We start from the raw sequence: 22,379 nt of genomic DNA, 5'->3' as shown, positions 1-22,379 counted from the left end.
GGTCACGTGATATATTGTCGGGATCCCGACAAAAAACTAATTTTGAGCACTTTATTTCACTGCTACTAATAATTGGCGGACTTTTTCGAGCAATGGCTGAAATGAAAGCCTGTAACGTTCTCGACCCCCATCAAAATTTTAAATTAAAATATTTTGGGCCAAATTGGCCAAAAATCTGACATAGCATCTTTAAGGTAATGCTGAAACACTAACAGTGCACTCAGATCATAACACTCTAGTAACACTTATTCTAACGGCAGACATCATTCGATTAAAAGAGAGCTATGAACAAAACATTTTAATAAATACCCCTTCCGATAATCAAGAGAGAACATTTTATTTTCACTGATAAAAATACATCGAAACCCTGTTACATTAGACCCACTCAGGCGCAAGGTAAACAAACCAAGTTTACCCCCACGTGTTGCATGCTATCGCTAAAGTGTAACAGCGCCCCCTCTCTCTGTGTTATTACGTCATTCGTCCAACACGGGTACCCGTAATGCAAAAATAGTCGAATCTCCTGATACCATTCATTTTACGTGGTACGAATCTACGCAGTATAAGGGTGAGAGGAAAAGGAAGCCAGATGAAAGTGGTACCCGTTAAAATGTACACACATACAACCACATAAACAACCGCCGCCGACGACCCACTGATGATGTATCGATGATATGATCACAGAGACAAATTGATCGGGGCGAAATACGGAACACTTCATGCAGCTGAGAGGGGCGACTGAACAATCTTCTAACTAAATATAACTTTTGCTGCAAAGGGAAGAGCATTCACACAACAAATCATGTCGGAGACAAAGACATATACGTTAAAAGAAATCAAGGACCACAAAACCAGCCAGGATATATGGATTGTAATTCACAACAAAGTTTACGACATTACGAAATTCTTGGACGATGTGAGTACACTTGGACTCCTCCCACCCGGCCCCATTGTATTTGGGATCAGAGTTTTAAGTTTTGTTCTTTCAGTGTCATGAATGTCTGTAGAAAGTCTAGTGCAGTAGTACTGGTAGTAGAGCAACTTTCTTGGCTGGACCATTTCCATCAACTCATCGTTTTTTAGATAGTTGCGATAATCATCATTTAACCCTCCTCAATTTCCATTTACAATTTTCGCAAGCAATGATGTTCCTGTGCTTTTTGAGGTCACATAGATCATGGTCACTCACTCATATGGTAGATGCGGGTGGGTCAAAAAAAGTTCAAAAAAGTTCGATTTTTTTTTACATTGAGTATTAGAACCTTCTTTATTATGAAATATTCATACTCCGGAGATGCCGCGTGGAGGAGTCAGTACGCTATCTGTAATTAATGTAGTTATTTATAAATATAATTAAATTTATTTTTATCGTTCGTAGAGGGAGTAGAGTCTTGTAGTTGTAGAGAGTACATTTTTACACTCAAAGTCAAGTCAAGGATTATATTAACCAAACAAATTTCCATTTGTTGCTTATTGCTTGTTTTTTGGTATTTTCAGCTGTTGTTTGCTTATCCTGAAAATCACGTAGAAATTTGGTTGGTAACCTTGTTAATTAATCAAGGCAAAATTTTCATGCTAAGCAAATTTGTGTACTCAGCAGCTCTATGAAATTGGGCCCAGACCACTGGCTGGGAGTTTACACGCCAAGCGCTATTTAACTCACTAGATCAAACCTATTATTACATGTATAATGACGTCTTTTCTAGGACTTTGCTGTATTTGCCTGTCTAATTCCAATGATGCTTTTGTGCAAAGTAGCTTATTTTATTATTTATTTTCTTCTTTTCCTCCCTTTCAGCATCCTGGTGGTGAAGAAGTACTTCTTGAACAAGGAGGCAAGTTTCGTTCTGATCAAATAGTCAATTCTGAATAAATTTTATCTGGTGACACAATTACCATGAACTATCGTTAACTATAAATATAGTTAACGATAGTAATATTACGACTTAGGCCACGTCAAAAACGGTTACTTCAGCTACGGCTAGATCGCCGGCGTCTGCCTATTCTTCAACACTGGCAGACGCGCTGATCTAGCGTTACCTGTCGCCATTTCGGACACCACCTAAGTTAGCCCAAACTCTGACTAGTCGCAATAGTTGAACTACCTTGGTCGCTTGAAACCAGCCTAATGGTTATGATCTCATTGCTGGTTATCACTAGCCATTTTCATAGCACAGAAAAATTTAAACATTTATTTGTACATGAGGCGCCGGATCGCATTGACAGCATTATCGTGTACAGCATACATTATCAAAGCATGGGTAGTAAAATAAAAAAAGGATGTTGATCTAAAAAGAAGGGTACCAGCAAGGTTTAAAACAAATTTATTGAAATTATTGAGGAGATTTCAATAGAGTGGGCCCTAGACTAAGAAGAGTAAATCAAAAGGGAAAACAAAAGAAGTACAATTAATATAATGTACAAACCCATTGCTTGAAATCAAACTGCATACAAAGTACTTGTTTGATTACAGGGCTCAATTTCATAGCGCTGCTTAAACGGCCGATGTTGTGCTTACTGCGCAATTTCCATTTCATAGCACTGCTTTATACAGTTAGCACACGCAAAGGCACGCTAACCTGTCAGTCATTAAAGGAACACGTTGCCTTGGATTGGTCGAGTTGGTCTTTGAAAAGCGTTTGCAACTGTTTGTTATAAAATGCATTATGATTAGAAAGATATTTTAAAAGTAGCATCTAATGATCCACACAACTATCACGCAAAATTGCGTGGTTTTCCTTACCTTGTCGACTACCACTGTCGGCCAAATTTTTGATGCCCATAAATGGCCTACAGTGTTAGTTCGCAAAGTAAAAGTAAAACCACGCATTTTCGAGGCAAATTTGTGAGGATCATTGTATATTACTTTTAAAACATCTTTCTAACCATGCATTTTATAATAAACGGTGACAAACGCTTTTCAAAGACCAACTCGACCGATCCAAGGCAACGTGTTCCTTTAAAGGAATCCCACAACAGGACTGAGTAGGCATTCCATTTTTTAATTTCTCCTGTAAATGGTGAATGCTATTTTTGCTAACCAGGGAACCAAATAAGGGTGTTTTTTTCATGGTAATCAGAATTGTTAGTTGCCCTGATGAGATTTTGGTAGCCTGCAAAACACATTACCTCTTGAGTCACAGGCACAGACTGGTCACCAAAAGTAATTTTACATTTTACAATACCATCAGCAGAGATCATTATTGTTTGTGATGTTGATTTTTGCATTATTTTTCCACTACATGTAGCCCGCCAAACTGGATAATTGTGTAGCCCTGCTGTAAATCTAGTAGTCCTGCCCCCGATTTCACGAAACTCATCGCAAGTAGCGACGCATCGTAGGGTTTGCGATGCGTCGCAGACCTAAGACACGTCGCGGCTGCGACGAGTTCCACAATCCATTTCACCAAACACGTCGTAAGCGTGTCGAGTCGCAATACAAACTATTTTCACTCTTAATAAAAACAACCCTTTGAACGAGGATGAGCTGCTAATGTTCTGCGGCTGTTTTATGTTGTGTACAACTTGGTCATGAAACAGTCGTGTATTATAGTTCATTCAAGATGGCAGACACTACACCGTTTCGGACTAGTGTTTAGGTATTTTTTTGTTTGGGGGGGGGTGGGGTTATAATTATTTATTTGTTTAGTTGTTTTAGTTTGTGTATGTTCGTTTGTTATGTGTGTGTTTTTTTTTTTTTTTTTTTTTTCCGTCCTTTTTTTTTGGGGGGGGGGTAAATTTCCATTTTGTTGTCTAGTGTCTTCCCGATTGGTTCACGGAAGTTACGTGTGGTAATTGTTATGTCCTTACATGCATTCTGTGCGTAAACAAATGAAACATAGCATTCTTACGACGACCCTATGGGTCGTCGTAACTTACGACGTGTTCTTCCTCGTTGTCAAGAAACTTGCGACGCATCCAACGCATCGTAACTTTGATGAAATCGATTTCATACGCATCGCAACTTATGACGTGTAACCAGTCGCAACTTGCACTTGCGACGCTTCGCAGCGCTTCGTGAAATCGGGGGCAGGGCTAGTGGGCTTGTTGCAATTTGGACCCCTGATGGTAAACCTGTGCGGAACTCTTTATTATTGAAAAGAATTTGCCGTGTTATTCCAAAGAACCAAATTAATCAATTGTTGATCAATTTCGTACACAGGAGTCTCAGCAACAGAATCCTTTGAAGATGTGGGACATTCTGCAGACGCAAGAGAACTTATGAAAGATTACCTTATCGGAGATCTAGCAGAGGTGAAAACATCTTGAAAACATTCTTTTGATGAAACAAAATTTCATTGGAAATAGCTGTAGCTTAGCAACCAAATGTGTTAAAGACCCTGGACACTATTGGTAATTGTTAAATACCAGTCTTCTCACTTGGTGTATCTATGTATTTTTTTGCGAAAATTATTTTGTGACTTGTTTTACTCAATTTTCAAAAACTATAGCACTTCAGCAAGTGGGCCAACTAATATTTTAAGAGAAGCTTTCTATCATCATTATCTTCAAACTCTGTATGTTGAATGTAAATCTATGGACATTTTGAGAAAGTACCCAAAACCTTTAAAGGTAGTACATTGCAACTTCATAAAGCTTAGGGGCCTATATTGTTTGTTGTGATATTTTTTTGTGTTGTACTAATCCTAGTTATCATTTGTTTGTGTGTTTGTTCTGTCCAACAGGCGGACTGGGAAACATCAGTAACGGTGAGCCTAAACTTCCAGTTGTTCTAATTATTTTTTTTACAAATCTGTTCCTCTGCAAACTTCTGATAAGGATTTTTCAACCGTTCTAATAATAACTCTTTGTTTGTCTATGGGTCCATGGAGAAAAACTGTTGACATAAAGTACTAGCCCCCCCCCCAAGAGGGAGCAAACACACTTTGTATAACACATACACCAAGATAAACACACTACCTCTATTGTAATGAGATTCAAAGGTTGAGCCATCAAGATACAGCTACTAAAGTTTATTTTTGGAGTTTCTCTTGAAAATTTAGTTCACAATTGATAGAATAAAATGTGAAATATTTAAGGGCCTTGTCACACAAGACAATGTACAGGCAATCTCCAATAGGAGAATTCATTTACATTTTAATTATCTCATATTTTTCTTGGGCATCGTAAGACATGTTTGAAAAATTACTCATGAGCTACCAGTACAAGAAAACTGGTGACATGACTTTCACATCTACCGCGGCTCGTCTTTGGAATGAACTTCTGATCAGTTTTCGTGGAGCGCCGTCTTTGTCTGTATTCAAGCGGAAATTGAAAACTCATTTGTTTCCGTGATTCACTGTTTTCTTTGTTCCTCTTCTTTGTAAAGCACTCCGTTCTTCGTGGGGGCGCTATAGAAATGCTTGTTGTTATTATTATTATTATTATTATTATTATTATTTCATTTTATCACAGCATGCAAAAGAAAGATCTCATTTTCCTTTGTGCCGGTAACTCCTCGAGTCGGGCTACAGCCCGTAGCCTTAGATCTCAAGGGTCTTTCTCAGGATCCTCGCTGTTCCCAAAAGCGCTGCCTTCTGTAATAGATCTACCCTCACATTTGTCCCTATTTCATCTAGATGTTTCCCCAGTGCTTTGGGAATGGTGCCAAGTGCTCCAACCACCACGGGGACTACTTTTACCTTTACCTGCCAAATCTTACGAAGTTCCCTGGCCAGGTCCTGGTACTTCTCGATCTTTTCCATCTCCTTCGAAGCTACCCTTATATCACCTGGCACCGCTATGTCAATGAGATGACACATCTTCTTCGTCTTATCTAATAGCACAACATCCGGACGCCTATGTTGTATAACATGATCGGTCTGAATGTTAAAGTCCCATAGGATCTTGACCTGGTCGTTCTCTACAACTTTCTCCGGAACATGGTCGTACCATTTCGCAAGTACTTTGACACCATACTTCTTACACAGATCCCAGTGAATCACCTTGGCCAGCTTGTCATGTCTTCCTTTGTACTCCGTCTGGGCCATCTTACTGCATTCGCTAACAATATGAAATACAGTCTCCTCTGCTTTATTGCACATTCTACACATAGGAGAGATGTTTGCTTTCTCTATCCTTGCCTTCATTACATTTGTCCTTAGAGACTGGTCTTGCGCCGCAGTAATCAAGCCCTCTGTTTCCTTCTTTAGTTCTCCACTCTTTAACCAATTCCATGACTTGCTGCTGGCCACTTCGTCAGTACACCTCAAGAACCGGCCATGAAGTGGTTTGTTCCTCCAATCTTGATGTCTTTCCTCCTTCCTTTCCCTCTTGTACTCTTTCGGCCCAACTTCGTCTGCCCTCGTGTACCTTTGTGCAACTTTCAACAAGCTCTCCTCGGTCCTCCTGACATGACAATGCAAGCTTCTGCGCTCGATGTTAACACTGTCCGCCACGCTAAGCAACCCCCTTCCGCCCTCTGACCTCGGAAGATAGAGTCTACTAACATTTGACCGCGGGTGTAGCATGCCATGCATGGTCATTAGTTTTCTTGTCCTCCTGTCAGTGACATCTAGATCTTCCTTAGTCCACTCGACAATACCCGCACTGTACCTCATCAAAGACACGGCCCATGTGTTAATCGCCTTAATCATGTTCCCCCCGTTTAGTTTAGACTTCAAACATTTCTTTACACGCCTGATGTATTCTGCCTTCAGCCTTACCTTTGATTCCTTGTGAAGGACATGGTCCGATTCAAGTACACCAAGATACCGATAACTCTCCTCCTCACCCAAAGCCCTCAACTGTGCACCATCTGGCAGAGCAATGCCATCGGAATGTACCCTCTTCCCCCTCTTCATGGTCATTGAAGCACATTTCTCCAGACCGAACTGCATCCCAATGTCATCACTGAAAATCCTGACGGTCTGCACCAAAGAGTCGATCTCGGCCTCAGTCTTCGCAAACAACTTCAAATCGTCCATAAAAAGCAGATGGTTGATCTTACATCCGTCCTTCTTCATTACATAACCTGCACTCACCTTCCTTAGAATCATCGACAGGGGCATCATCGCAAGAACAAACAGCAGCGGAGACAGAGAGTCACCTTGGAAAATACCTCTTCTTATGCATACCTTGCCCAGATTATCATCGTTGGCTGTCAGATTTGTTCGCCACGTCTTCATGCTCTCACCTAAAAGACGTTTTACTGCATCAGCCACTCCAACCATATCCAGACATTCCATTATCCATGTGTGCGATACCATGTCATACGCCTTCTTGTAGTCAATCCACGCCATTGCCAAATTAGTCTTTCTGCTCCTGCAGTCCTTCAGTACAGCCTTATCGATGATAAGTTGATCCTTCGTACCTCTGGACCGCTTCTTACAGCCTTTCTGCTCCTCTGGAAACAACTGCTGGTCATCCATATGGCGATATAGGTCTTCTGCAATCATACTGGTCAAGAGTTTATACATCACAGGTAAGCACGTGATTGGTCTATAATTACTGGCAATGTTACCTTTCTTGACATCCTTCATGATCAGCACTGTTTTTGCCTCAGTCATCCAAGATGGGACCTTACCCTGTACTAGACAGTCTTGCAATTGTAGGGCCATTCGCTCATGCAAACTACGGAAGTTCTTCAACCAGTACCCATGCACATGGTCCATACCCGGGGCTTTCCAATTTGGCACCTTCTTTATCTGTCTCTTAACCTTGTCCACGTCAATCTGGAACCCTTCTTGCTGTTGTACCCCTCTCAATTCATCTTTCACATCTGTTAGCCATTCCGCTTGTCGGTTGTGTTTTACTGGTTTGTCCCAAATACCACCCCAGAAAGTTTTTGCCTCTGTTGGTGTCGGAACCGCTTGCGTGCTGTCAGCCTTCCCATCCAATTCCTTAAACAACTGACGCTGATTGGTGTTAAATAATCTATTCTGGTGAAATTGTCTAACCCTGTCGTCATACCTCTTCACTTTTGCAGCCTTAGCCTTAACCCTTTGCTTAATCTCCTCTATTACAACACTCACACCCTTTTGTTTGACGTTGTACTTTGTCATAATTGTATTCCTTAAGTCTGAACTATTCAATAAACTCTTATTCATTTGTTCTATTCTACTGAGATCTCTTCGCAAATCTTTAATTTGACCCTCCAGCCGACGTTTCCACCATGGTGTACTGTTCCCTTGTTGAGACACCTCTACCCCTAACTTTTCCCCTACTACAACTGCCCCTGCAAAAATAAGACGGTTAGTTTCCGATAAATTATCCGTACTTACCGACCCAAGGACTTTACTTACCACGGCTGACATTTCTGTCAGCCTTTTCCTTGGGACCCGGCGCAAAGCTGGAATACTCCACCCGTTTGACCCCTTCGCCGCTTCCATCACCTCTTGAAGCCTAGCCTTAATCTGCACTTCCTCCTCCCTGAACTCTACGCCCTCCTCATCGTCGATGCCATCATCATCCTGACCATTTCGCAACCCTGGCTGGTTCACCTCATCTTCACTCTGTGAGCTAGCAGCAGCCGCCTCCTCCTGTATTTGGTGGTTAACAATATCTGTTCCATCACTTTCAGCTTGTACTATCCTCCTCATCTCCTCAATTTCCACATTGGTTAACCACTGGTTCCGTTTGATAGTACTTATCTGGTCTGCAAGACGCTGCTCACTAATCTCAAACATTCCTTTATCTTGCCATAGGCTTATCATTCTCCTTCTGTATCCTCTCTTGTCCGGTTCACTCTTAATATAACAGTCCATCGCAATTTTGTTATCGTTCTTACTCCATTTTCTCCTGGTTCCACCATGAATCCCGTTGTGAGCAGTTTGGATACGATCTGGTAGCACCTGCTCAGGCATACCAACCAGATCGGGTGAAGGACTTCCTCTCTGGGAGTTTGTCACTCTTTCACCGTTGAATTGATGCTCCATAGCACTCATTATTAACATCACAAAATTGTGAGAAAGTTTATAGTTTCAGGGAGAATTACATACAGCAACGCTGTAGAATATCCAACCCTACGAAGACTTAACACTGGTCGTAATCAAGATGTTCCAAAGGACGCGGATGATGCGCGCGTCCGTTCATTATTATTATTATTATTATTATTATTATTATTATTATTATTATTATTATTATTATTATTATTATTATTATTATTATTATTATTATTATTATTATTATTATTATTATTATTATTATTATTATTACAAAAATGGTTCCTTAGCATGCACTGCAAGTGGTTGCCTACAAGTTGCCTGTAAAGCATTGCCTTGTGTCACTGACAAGAGCCTAACCATTATTTTTCAAAGTAATAGCTCGAATAAATTAATAGATTAATTATTTTATATAAACAAAACTTACAACTAGTGTACAACAACCATGTTATTGCTCTCGTATGATGTCAACAACTTCTCATTACCTTCATGTACCACCTTAACTAAACAATGATTAGTGTAAGAAACATTTTAATTCTAGAAATTAAGGGACATTCTATTCCATTTTAAAAATGCAGGGAAAAGGTGAAAACTACTTCTGAGACTTATTTTAAGATGTTTTCAATTTCAGTTTGGGTTCAAAGCTCTCTATTTTACGAATGACTATTTTTTTTTAATTGCAGTCTAACACAGGACCTGTCGCACCGGACTCGGGTTCAGGAAGGTTGGTTCATAACTCGTTTGGTTACTTTTCATTTTTCATCATTCTGGTTTCTTTTTCTGCACACTATTAACCCTCCTACTATGTGACCATCCAATACCATTTTCACTGTTGTTTTGATTGGTACTACAGCCCTGCTGTGTATCAAAGGCCTGAAAGCTTCAATATTGAAAAAAAAGGACAAGGGGCACCAAGGTATTTTCACCCTTTGAGAAAATTATAAATTTCTACTGTCACAAGCATTTCAAGGGCACCAGGGGGCATGATGGCAAATCACCTTTGTTGCCTCCGTGGAGTACATGCATCAGGCCAGGGGTCGATTTCACAAAGAGTTAGGAAAATGAGAACTAGTCCTTGGAGATCGTAAAAACGTATGGCTAGTCCTAAGTTAGGACTCGAGATTTTGCTTAAACTATGTCACTAACATGTGTTTGCTTATTATATCCACATCCCATGTAAATGTGAGACGGTAATTGTTCTCTCTTGCCGGTCGCTGCCTTGGTTATTATTATACTTCATCTTGCATCGCAGATTTTCAATGATCGTCATCCAGAATCTCTGTTTTTCGTATCCCCCCAACCCCACCCACCCCCAGATCAAATTCTAAAAGAAATTGAGATATAACCATATAATGCCCCAGATTGCAGAGTAGGGTTTTAAAACCCAAGATTTATGTTAATATCGGCCTTCATACTCGCAAGTTTTTGAGCTTGCATGCTTTTGCGCATTGCGTTCAGAGTTCAGTTTTTTTTTTTAACAGCCTATCACATCCCTGACAGCATACACAGATTTAGCTGCTGATGCTGCATACTCCCAAGGAGTTGAGGGTGTATCAGGAATGGAACACATAGTATTACATGTAGTGAAATGCACTTTGATACAAAGTGTTGTTACTGTATCATACAAAACCATATTGGATTATGTTCAGGTTGTATCATAAGTAATTTTAAGTTGGGGAGGTAGTGCATTCTGCTCTAGCAGCCAGGCTACTACACAAAGTCATTAAAGTTGTTGTTGATGGAAAAGGGATAATTTAAGGTAAAAATATAGATATAACATCCTCCAAAAAAGCAATATTAGCAGGACTTTACTTCCATGTTTTTGTTGTTGTTATTTTCCTTTTGAAGTATAAATACATGCGGGCTAGTGAAAAAACCTGCGGGCGATCGAGAATTTTGGTTGACTCGCTCGCCGGGCAATTGAAAAACAAAAGTTAAGGGAAACCGCTGACTAGTGGATGAAACCCATGCCGACATCCTTACAGACTGTGAAGGGGGTGACTGTGTTTCAGCCCCAGGAGTAGGCGTCAACGTGCTCTTGGTGACAGTAGATTTGGTATTGATCTACCCAAATGGGTCGATAGCCCAAATCAGTTAAGTGTAGCCCTCGCATGTCTGTTTGCTTGAAGTATATTTTTAATCTACATAGCTTTGTCATATGTTTCTTGCAAAGCTTATTAAACTTCCACGTGTGGTTTGATGACACAGTTATCTACCATTTTGTTGCAGTTGGTAAATTGAAATGTTTAACAGAAATAGGGGGAATTACGTGACATGACATGGACAATATCATTGTGAAATAGCTGTCTTCTGGGTACCAGCTGTCATGCCATAGTAAATGCGTATACAGACAGCGTTCTGAACAATGCCACGGAGATGTGTTTACACAGCATATGAATGGGACAAGGGAAAGTCAAAATTTAATCGAGTCTAACAATAAATGGGGCAAAAGTTTCACAACTCCTCGGCTCGTCGAAAGACGAAGATGAGTTTACTGTTGGGATTTTCAACATTTTGTCAACACCATTACATCAAACAGGCATGTTTTGCACCATCTTCTTTCAAAACTGTCCTCAAAACCCACCTCTTTGCAGTTAAACAATGACCTCATCTCTCTACAAACTGTTTCTGTTCCTTTCTTTTGAACTGTTTATTTTGTATCTTGAGCGAGCGCCATGAGCGCCTTTTTGTGGCGGATACCGGCGCTATATAAGACTCCATTATTATTATTATTATTATTATTATTTTTCTCATTTAAGAACAAAAGTGTTTTCATGTAGAATACTTTAAAAACAATCTTTTTCTTAGAAAAGAGTCACTGGTTTTTGTTCTTCTACTATAACAATATTATAATCCGCCCAAGCGTATAAACTGCAGCAGTATTTCAAAGGGCAAAAATGTATGTATTGGCCATGGCCTATCTGGGGAAGATTTATGGCACTTCAATGTTTATTTCTATATTGTCTCTCCACCCAGGGGTAAATGGGTACCTGTGAGGGCAGAGACACTTTATGTTAATGATTAGCTTTGAACTCAGCTGTATACTCCCCAGGGAGTTGGGATGGTTTAAGGCCTAGTGACCAGGGGTAATAATGCTGGAAGCGCTTTGAGATGGCCTTCGGGCTGTGATTGACTTTTATTATTATTTTTATTTAGCCCAGTGGATTGTCTTCATTTTTCTGAGAGACAGGCCCTTTTTATTGTATCTAGTCTTGTGTTCATGTCTTTGCATTTCCATCTCCTTTCCAGTGGTGAAAACAGTCAGACAAATCAGGCCGAATCAAAATGGTACTTAGTCGTAAATTTCCCCTCTTTTTTTTTTACTTCTCGAAGCATGTCGCCCACAGTGTTGCGATTCAGAACAGTGTTGTAGCCGCGGTGGTGGGTGGGCCTGCCCAGAACTAAACGATTTTGCCCATCACTCTGAGCAAAATGCAATGTGCTGCCTAGCTTTGCTCAAGGCAGTCGAATTATCACTCCCCCCAAAAAACGCCGCTCTGTACAAAACCTACCTGTATACACTGTGTGCAACACACATCGCAAGACACAACGCCCCATACACATCCGCATGCGTCGGCCGCCACATGCGGTTAGTGGTATGAGTGCGGATGACTTGTGCACAGTAGTCGAACGATGTGACAGTATGTATATGGGTGGGTCTTGCGGTGTGATTACACGCACCATGCACAGTGTATACGGGTGGGTTTACAACGGCGTTTTTTTCGTAGTGAATAACGCGACTGCCTTAAGCAAGGCTATGTGCTGCTAGGCACAGATTTCCCCTAGATTTCCCTTTGGCAATGATGGCCCCCCACATCTAAACATAAATAATTTTTTTTAACCATTTGCCCTTAAGAGACTAAGTTGGATTTAGAGCCCACCACTGAAATTGGTATAGCTACAACACTGATTCAGAATCATTATTAATCAAAAAACCTGCACTGAGACCATCTGCTTTTTTAACAATCAGAGCTCACACCGATTGCCTCAGCCCTTGCTCGGGCACTGCTAATAATCATTCCAGTCCTGTGACATGACTCCACTGGCTGTTCAATTTGCGCTCTCTTACTGTATTTTAATCGTTCTGCTTCAGACTTGACCTTGAGTAGACACAGTTCAACTAATCAAATAGAAAAAAAAAACATGTTTTGCAACCCCACCCACTTTCTTTTCAGGGGCCGCCTCCTTTTTTTTGCGAAAAAACGAAGAAGATATACTTTAACAATCCCAGACAAAAACAATTAATTTTTAAAAATATTCCAGCCAGTCGTTTTTGCAAAGTGTGTCGGCCAGCTATTTAAAAAAAAAAGGCTCTCCCCCTTACTTTTTTCAAAAAGGCAGGACAGTAAACATTTATTTTGTTTTTTCTTGCCTTATCATCACATTTTTTTCATTAAATGTGCTTATATGGGTATATTTCCTGTATATCTTCTTTTTTTATTACCCGAGAGAGTGCTTGAAAAATGTTCATTTTTACAGGATAATCTTATACATAAACTAACTTAGGTAAAATGTTCAATTCAAGAGGTCGTTGCAGTTACATGTAAGTCCATGCAGGAAGAAAAGTTTATAATAGAGATACAAAATCTGAGAAATGTATCAGACAGAAACATTTTACAGATTCAAGTTTTTGGCGTTAAAAACTGATACAGTTTCCATAACCACATTACTTAAAAGAAAATGATTCTCCAAATGTATACTTTCCGTCTAAAGATAGCTGGCATAGAATCAAAAACAAACCTGCCGTCGGTTTCACCAAACTCTTCCTTACTTAGGATTAATCTGTAGCATGTAAACCTTAGGATAAATCCTATGTTCGAGATAGGATTAATCTTAGTGTTTTGTGAAAAAATCGGCTGCAGGTCTTTTCAGTGCCAACAATCCTGCGACAGAGTTCTATTACCGGGTTGTTCCTGCAATTTTACTTTTGTTTGTAATGTATTCTAATTGTCCACACCATGCAAAGCTAAATTATGTTTTGTCTTAAAGGATTCGGGAACTTTTTGTAACACAAAACACAATGTCCATGGATTCATATTAAAGTTACACGGTTTGAAGATAATGATAGTAGAAAGCTTTACATTATCTTAAAATATTACTAGCTGAGGTGTTGTTCAGGTAGCTTTTGAGAAATGAGTAAAACAATGTCACAAAAATACGTTTTGCATGCAGACTAAAATTATTTTTGTGACTTGTTTTACTAATTTCTCAAAAACTGCAGCACCTAAGCAAGTCATATTTTAAGGGAAGCTTTCTAACATCATTATTTTCAAACTGTGTGAGTTAAATGTAAATCTGTGGACGTTGTGTTTTGCGTCCTACAAAAAGTACCCAGACCCTTAAAGACACTGGACACTATTGGTAATTGTCAAAGACTAGTCTTCACAGTTGGTGTATCTCAACATATGCATAAAATAACAAACCTGAGAAAATTTGAGCTCAATCGGTCGTCGAAGTTGCGAGGTAATAATGAAAGAAAAAAAAACACCCTTGTCACACGAAATTGTGAGCTTTCAGATGCTTGATTTCAAGACCTCAAATTCTAAATCTGAGGTCTCAAAATCAATTGTTGGAAAATTACTTCTTTCTCGAAAAATACGTAACTTCAATGTTTGATACTATCAACCTCTCCTCATTACTCGTAATAAAGAAAGGTTTTATGATAATAATTATTTTGAGTAGTTACCAATAGTGTCCAATGCCTTTAAAGACAACAAGGTGAACTAAATATGTCAAATTGTATTTGCAAGTAATTAGAAAGATATAATGACAACAGTTAATGATATCGCAAGGGCTTTGCCAAGGGCATACTTATTTTGATTAATAGTTGGGGCGGGGGTATGTATAGAAAGACATTGACATCCATTTGCAAATCCCCAAATTCTACTCGGTCAATGTATGATCTAGAAAGACGGGCTTTGTTTTAACTTTATGCACAATTACCAGCAGTTGTGTGTTTTCCAAGCAGTTGACTAATGCTGGTACATGCAAATAAGTTAACACAAACATTGCTGGTTGCTCTTGGCATAAAGTTTATGTTTACGACACGTACATGTAGATTCACAATCATTGCATTGTTTATTCAGAAAAGTTCGTCTCAGTTTTGTGATTTTATTTTTATTTTTTTCAACTGCTTATTGCAAACAGGCACATGTGGCAGTTTTACTTAAAGCCATTGGACACTTTCGGTAAACAGTAATGTCCAAGGCCCCACACTTCGTGTATCACAACTTATATATAAAATAACAAACCTGTGAAAATTTAGGCTCAATCGGTCATCGGAGTCGGGAGAAAATAATGGGAAAACCCACCCTTGTTTCTGCACATTTCGCAGTGTTATGACATGTGTTTACTAAAATCCAGAATTCTCAATGTCGAGAATTGATGATTGTTTTAATGTTTTCTCAAAAAGTAAAGCATTTCATGGAATAATATTTCAAGAGAAGTCTTTACCATTACCTTCTGTAAACACTGTAAGTTATTTGTAAATCTGTGAACTTTAATTTTTTTTTCCTGTTCCGAAAGTTTATAATGGCTTTAAGGCAATGCTTTAATAACAGTCATTAAATAAACTGGACACTATTGGGAATTGTCAAAGACCAGTATTCTCACTTGGTGTATCCCAATATATGCACAAAATAACAAGTCTTCAAAAGTTTTGGACTCAATTGGTCGTCGAAGTTGCTTGCAAGAGAATAATGAATGAACAAACACCCTTGTTACACAAATTTGTGTGCATAATAAAAGGCTTCAGCTGAAGTCTTTTTATTATTTGAGTGAGAAATGACCTCTTTCTCAAAAACTATGTTACTTCAGAGGGAGCCGTTTCTCACAATGTTTTATACTATCAACAGCTCTCCATTGCTCGTAACAAGTAAGGTTTTTATGCTAACAATTATTTTGAGTAATTACCAGCAGTGTCCAGTGCCTTTAAACCAAAATCCAACATCATGCCTCATATTATACCTCTAATTCATTTTAATTTACATCACTTTGTTTTTGATGTCACTCTTTGTTAACTGAATATTTTTTAGTCTTCAGACTTTGTTTGATATTTTTTAAAGTAAAATAAAAATGAACGAATTAATAAATGAATGAATCAGTAGTGAATGAACTTATAAAAATCTGATAAAAATCTGATAAAAAACACACACACACACAGGTGGTCAAGCAAGGGGATTTTTGTTGTTGGAATTAGTTATGAAAGCCAATTGTCTGACAAGGATATCCTTTTTGGGTAGTGTCTGAAAGCCAGTTTGCCAACTTGCTGTTTTGTACACGACTAAGAGTGTGTACGGCAGTCGTGTTTGTGCGTCTGCTTAACGCACATCTCTTTGGCGATTGTAATCAGCATATTTCATGTGAAGGGTTCATTCATTTGTATGTAGTGCCTCTCATTCTGTCTGAGGCTTAAAAAAATCTAACGATGAACTAAACAATTTTTTTTAATTCGAAAGACTGGGGTGCTCCTCAAGGAATTTTGTGTACAAAGTCTATGGGAGGTTCTTAAAGGAACACGTTGCCTTGGATCGGTCGAGTTGGTCTTTGAAAATCGTTCTGTAAACGTTTGTTGTAAAATGTATATGGTTAGAAAGATATTGTAAAAGTAGAATACAATGATCTACACAAATGTGCCTCGAAATTGCGTGGTTTTCTTTTTACCCGTCGACTAACACGGTCGGCCATTTATGGGAGTCAAACTTTTGACTTCCATAAATGGCCGACCGTGATAGTTTGCGACGTAAAAGGAAAACCGTGCAGTTTCGAGTGATACTTGTGTGGATCATTATATTCTACTTTTAAAACATCTTTCTAACCATATGTATTTCATAACAAACGGTTTCAAACGCTTTTAATAGACCAACTCGTCCGATCCAAGGCAACGTGTTCCTTTAACTACAGGGGAAAAGGAAAGAACAAAAGATGTCTCCACAGGGATGCACACAATATTTGTGTTTTGCTTTTGTTTTCTTCTTTTTGTTCAAACACACTTTTCATCATATTCTGATGTTTGTAGCTTTTCACTTTTTTTATTTTTTGTATATATTTTTTTCTCAGTAGCTGCACTCTCTCTTAATGTCATATCAAGTCTGATGCCCCGTGTCAATGTGAGTCACCATCTCGATTCATTTATTCAAATTTCACTTGGATCTTTCAAAGTGGTTTTTGTTTTTTTCCTTTTGTTAGAAAATGTAGATAACGTACCTGTGAATAAGTCCAGAGCTTTTCATTTTTTAGACAAACATGTACGTAGATAATGTGCATGTTTACATGTAAGTCAATAGTTTTTCCTTTTGTTATACATACATGTATATAATGTGCAAGTATAACTCAAGAGTTTTTCCTTTTGTTAGAAATGCATGTTCATGCCTGTATAGGTCAGGAGTTAACCTTGTCTTAGACTTAGATAATGTCTTTGTCTTAGAAATAGACAATGTGCTGGTATAAAGTCTTGTCATAGACTTAGATAATGTCTTTGTCTTAGAAATAGATAATGTGCTGGTATAAAGTCAGGTTCATGCGAATGCAATTTTTAAAATAAATGATGGCACCGAGCTGTTTTTGCAGCGAATGTTTCTCAAGACTTCAGTTCATGTCAACTGATACAAAATGTTCATTGCAAATTTGTGCCGTCAAAATTCGTTTTGCATTCGCATTCATAATCATAGGATAGTTTTGTATGTCAAGTCATGTTTAGAAGTAAAGTTTTGATGTTGGTGATTTTTTCGTTTAACCTTGTAAGATTTTTGTGTTTGTTTTACACTCTGTGTTCTACTGTTTTACCTTTGTTACTGTTTGTGCACAGCTGTGTGCACGGGGCCCTCATAGCAGTTGAAAGGCTACCCTGTCTAAATAAATACTTAATTTAGTATTTACTTTTATGTAACATTTTGTTTGTTTGATGTTATGCTAGATTTAGTGTTTCAAAGATCATGTCTTGTATGTACATGTACATGTAGATGATGCAGTCATGTGTATTTATTTGTTTTGTTTTTTAGTTCAAGGTTGTTTTGTTTTGTTTTAAGTTGTCAGTTCATATATCTTACATGTCGTCTTATATGTTCTTTTAAATTTGTGCAATTTATTTCTTTCTGAGTAGTTCGACTGTTCGTTTTCTTGAAAGACACTGGACACTGTTGGTATTGTCAAAAACCAGTCTTCTCACTTGGTGTATCTCAACATATGCATACAATAACAAACCTGTGAAAATTTGTGCTTTCAGATGCTTGATTTCGAGACCTCAAAATCTAATTCTGAGGTCTCTAAATCAAATTTGTGGAACATTACTTCGTTCTCAAAAACTACGTTACTTCAGAGGGAGCCGTTTCTCACAATGTTTTACACTATCAACAGCTCCCCATTACTTAAAACCAAGTACGGTTTTATGCTAAAAATTATTTGGAGTAATTACCAATAGTGCCCACTGCCTTTAATTTACTTGCATTACTTTGTCACTGTTTATTTGTGACTGGTGGCTTGAGGTTCAGGTTCGTGTTGCAGGTTGATGATTATTGTTAGGTTTCCCTGAAGCGAAATGTAAGACTCTACTATAATTTGAATAGTCCTACTGTAAGTGTGCAAGTCAAATCAATTTAAGTCACTGCATGAGTCACAACTTTTATACACAAACTGGAAAAACAGCAGCACGCCCAAAGTGATCACTTGTAGTGTGTTAAGCTCTCGATTTGTTAAGGGTAAACAAACAAACTGTATTCTCTTTTAACCCTGATGCAACGACAAATTGTCTGTAGTATTTGAGAAATGAGTACCTGTAGTGGTAAAACCTACATACATGATTATCTCTGATTATCTCTGATAATTTATTAAGGGTGACATTGTTTTACTCATTTCTCAAAAACTACAGCACCTTAGCCAGTAATATTTTAAGGGAAGCTTTCTACCATCAATATCTTCGAGCCGTATAAAGTTTAATATAAATCTGTGAACATTGTGTTTTGTCTCTTACAAAAAGTACCCGAACCCTTTTTAGTCGATGTACAGTATTAGTTTAACATAGTGAAACTCTACATGGTTGACAATAGCATGGTGTGACTAGGGTTTTGAGTGGCACAGAGAGTCACTTTTGCTGGTACCCATATTTTTTCCACCCCTAATAAATATTTTTTTTTCAGCCATGCTGCTGCACCCATTGTGGCCGCAGACCATCATTGTCTGACGTAATTGTATCCAGAAAAGGATCAAGGATCACAGAATGTAATAATATGTTGGGACAGAAGCAAATGCGAGGTATCGTCAAATAAAAATGAAGGGTAATCCAGTCAAAGAAAAGCATGGGATTTAAAAATATTTCAAACCTCATGTTTTCAACTGTCAAGTGTCTGTAATTGTAGTTGACATTACCGCTACTATGGGCAGCACGCTGATCCATACCTCTCGTCACTATTGTCTGATGGGATGTACTAAAAAACAGCACTGATCGGCTCCCAAGTGACTACTTTAATTTTTACCCTTTTTAAAAACTTTTGACGATTGCATGGTGCTTGTAGGATGCTTAGAATAGTTTGCACGTTTCAAACGAATCGTCTTTTTACACGGTCACCCTTGGACTTATCACAGTATCAAAGAAGAATAGGAGGGGACCAGTTGCATCTCTGTGGGTAACCATACATAAGCCGGCACGTGTAGAGTTGATTGGCAACAGGGCTTATTAAAACATGCTAGATTAATGAACCAATAACCTGGGGTTGAGCAAGCAAGGCATGCTTGGAAAAAAGGGCGCAGAGTGATCGATCACCCGCGAGGTTTGGTAGTAAAGGACTAAACTAAACATTCTCAATTCTTCTGTGTGTAGGGCTTAGTTTATGGAATGTGGAAGTGTCATGGCCGAGCACTTAAGAGCACTGAATTCAAACTCTGGTGTTTCTGATCAGCAGAGTGTGGGTTCGAATCGCAAGCCATGACACTTGTGTCCTTAAGCAAGACACTTTACCATTGCTTCGTCCTTCAGATGGGACTAATAGCCGTTGGTCCAGTGTGTTGTAGAAGAACCCAGTGTACTTAACAAAATGAGCAGGGGTTATCCCCGGTGTTCCTGGCTGTGGCTGCTGTATGCTTTTGTTTTCAAAAAATTAAAACTTGTACTGCAATACTCAAACTTATATTTTCTTTATTTTTTATATAAAATGAGTAGGGTAGATGGCCTTAGCTTTTGATCCAAACCGGACCTTCTTCAGAGGCATAAATAAGTACAAACAAATACATATAAATCCATTTATAAAAAAAGAAGGGAAAGGGTTTAAGGGAAGGATCCAGAAAAAAAAGGGAAAATGATGGCCAATCAAAGTTTCTGTTTGAAAAATATTTTTTATATATATATTTGTTGTATATTTTTGTAATATATATTTACATGTACATGTATGCGATTTGTTGGCGAGGTCTTGGAGGGCACACTGCTTTGATGACATTTCTTTTTCACTTTTGCCTTACCCTGGACGAAACAAATGAACCAAAACTAAAACTTTGTTTGAATTTTTTCGTTACAGTAATTTAGCCCAGTGGATCATTCCAACCATCGTCGCCCTCGGTGTTGCGCTTCTTTACCGCTTCTACATTGCTGGAAACTGATGAAGGGTCGGGGACCATCCCGGAGGACTAAATATATCTATTTGTAATTCAACAACAGCTCCAGACTAAACTCAAAATCAAAAATACATTATTTACCGGATGCATACGATCATTTTTATCTCGGCTGAATTATAAAATGTGATGAATGATGAGAGTTGTTTAGTAAACCCCCCATGTGAAATCTGTCTTGCGGGTCCTTTTTTTTCTCTACCTCGATGATGATTTTATCAAATGCAAGATATGATGTGATAGTTAATCTAATAAACCACTTCATGAGGCCCTGCCTAGCACTGCCTTGAACTGCTTTCAATGGGTAAATTAAATCTTGGTCCTTAGCGGCACATTGTGTCGCACACAAAACTAACAATGCTGCTAGCCAAATGGCGGCAGCTTGGAAAAATATTTGGTACCAGGATTTGTTTTGTGTCAGAATAATGTGCTGGTAGGGCACACATTAGCAAGTCTTATTTTGTTAGTTCAGGGAAAGGCTTGATGGGTAGGTCCATTGATTGAGATAATGAACACAATGACAACATTTCAACTATTCAGTATTCATTTTTCCTTCCTACTCCCTTGATTTAAGTATACACTATTTGTTAACAACAATGTATCTTAATATAATTAACTGCTAGATCAAGGGCGGATTTTCTACCTTCTGCCCAGCTAGTAATTTCAAAGATGCTGTACATAACTGCTTCTGTTGTATGTGACTACTTTAATAGGGGAATACTGAAGCCTGGTTCATACTTTATGCAAATGAGAATGCAAATCAAAAATTTACGTCAAAATGTGCAACAAATAATTCCAAGCAGTTGTATGTACTATGTGCAACTCCTGCGAAACTTTCACTGCGAAAACAGGGCTGTGACGTCAAAATTGGTATCACATTCGCATACGCAGGAAGTATGATCCGGGCTTGCCTGTTTGATTGTAATACTTGTAGACATATAAAGTGTTAATTTATGTAGAACTGCTTGTATGTATGCTGCTGCCGAATTCAAATAGATTACTACATGTATTTATATCATTTGTACCTCCCAACAATGCACAGTTTGAATATCTTTAGTATTGCTCGTAATTATTTTTAGTTAATGATGGAAAATAGGGGTGTCAAAACATAGGGGCGACAGAACACAGGGATTTTTGAACAGAGATTTTTGATGGGACAGAGATGTGTAATTTCAACATCTAGATGTATACATGGGGACATAGATGATGTATTTAACTAACCCCGGGTAAAGCCTGGACCATACTGAGTGCAAATGCAATATGAATTTTCACGTCACAGCCCGCCCTGTTTTCACGGCTGCGAATGTTTCACAGGAGTTCAGCACAATTCAACTGATGCGAATAAATTGTTGCGAACTTGTGACGTCAAAATTTGTATCGCATTCGCACTGCTTCCTGGACAAGCTCCGTCGAGTTCACATGGAGCATGATTCGTTCACTCTCTATGACGATTCCTTGGCCAAGCAGTCTGCTGAAATTTTCAATTACACCGTTGCTCAGGGCAAAATAAAATAAAAACGAACTGTGCCAGACTTGAACCGTTATATGGTATCTACCCATGTAGTTATGAGGACCCCTGTGGCCAGAAAATTGTGGTTGGAATGCTGCGGCAACATTAAAAAAAAAACCTACATTAACTAATTTTGATGGTTAAGGATTATTAATACTATTGATTTGGAAGCAAGATATTTTATCTTGGTCATTATTTCTATTGAGCTCAGTGTCGGTAGAGAAAAATTTATGTGATAAGAGTAATCACCAACATAATTTTAGCGAGAGCAACTAAATTAAAATATAATGTAGAACAAATGGATTTTAAGGGACGTTTTTAAAATTTTTGATTTAGACCTGGGAGCTGTATGGTGGAGATCAACAAATAAAGAAGACTAGATTACTACAGAA

At 38.5% G+C, this 22,379-nt stretch overlaps 1 protein-coding gene across 5 annotated transcripts; it reads left to right on the top strand.

The window, feature by feature from the left end:
* The first annotated feature begins 664 nt into the window (after positions 1-664).
* LOC117289195 (cytochrome b5-like) lies at positions 665-22,379 on the top strand. 5 transcript variants are annotated; one of them, XM_033770197.1, is made up of 8 exons: positions 665-916; positions 1,799-1,835; positions 4,163-4,254; positions 4,686-4,709; positions 9,566-9,606; positions 12,132-12,170; positions 16,941-16,990; positions 20,387-20,475. In XM_033770197.1, exons 1-7 carry the CDS (start codon positions 803-805, stop codon positions 16,957-16,959), a joined length of 366 nt encoding a protein of 121 aa, XP_033626088.1. In that variant the 5' UTR covers positions 665-802; the 3' UTR covers positions 16,960-16,990; positions 20,387-20,475. The 5 variants fall into 5 exon arrangements, with proteins under 5 accessions (XP_033626088.1, XP_033626089.1, XP_033626091.1 ...); XM_033770198.1 differs by having other exon boundaries at positions 666-916; positions 16,944-16,990; XM_033770200.1 differs by lacking the exon at positions 12,132-12,170 and having other exon boundaries at positions 668-916; positions 16,944-16,990.

The sequence above is a fragment of the Asterias rubens genome, chromosome 4, assembly GCF_902459465.1.
Source record: "Asterias rubens chromosome 4, eAstRub1.3, whole genome shotgun sequence".
NCBI lineage: Eukaryota > Metazoa > Echinodermata > Asteroidea > Forcipulatida > Asteriidae > Asterias > Asterias rubens.
This window is presented reverse-complemented; position numbering and strand designations above follow the sequence as displayed.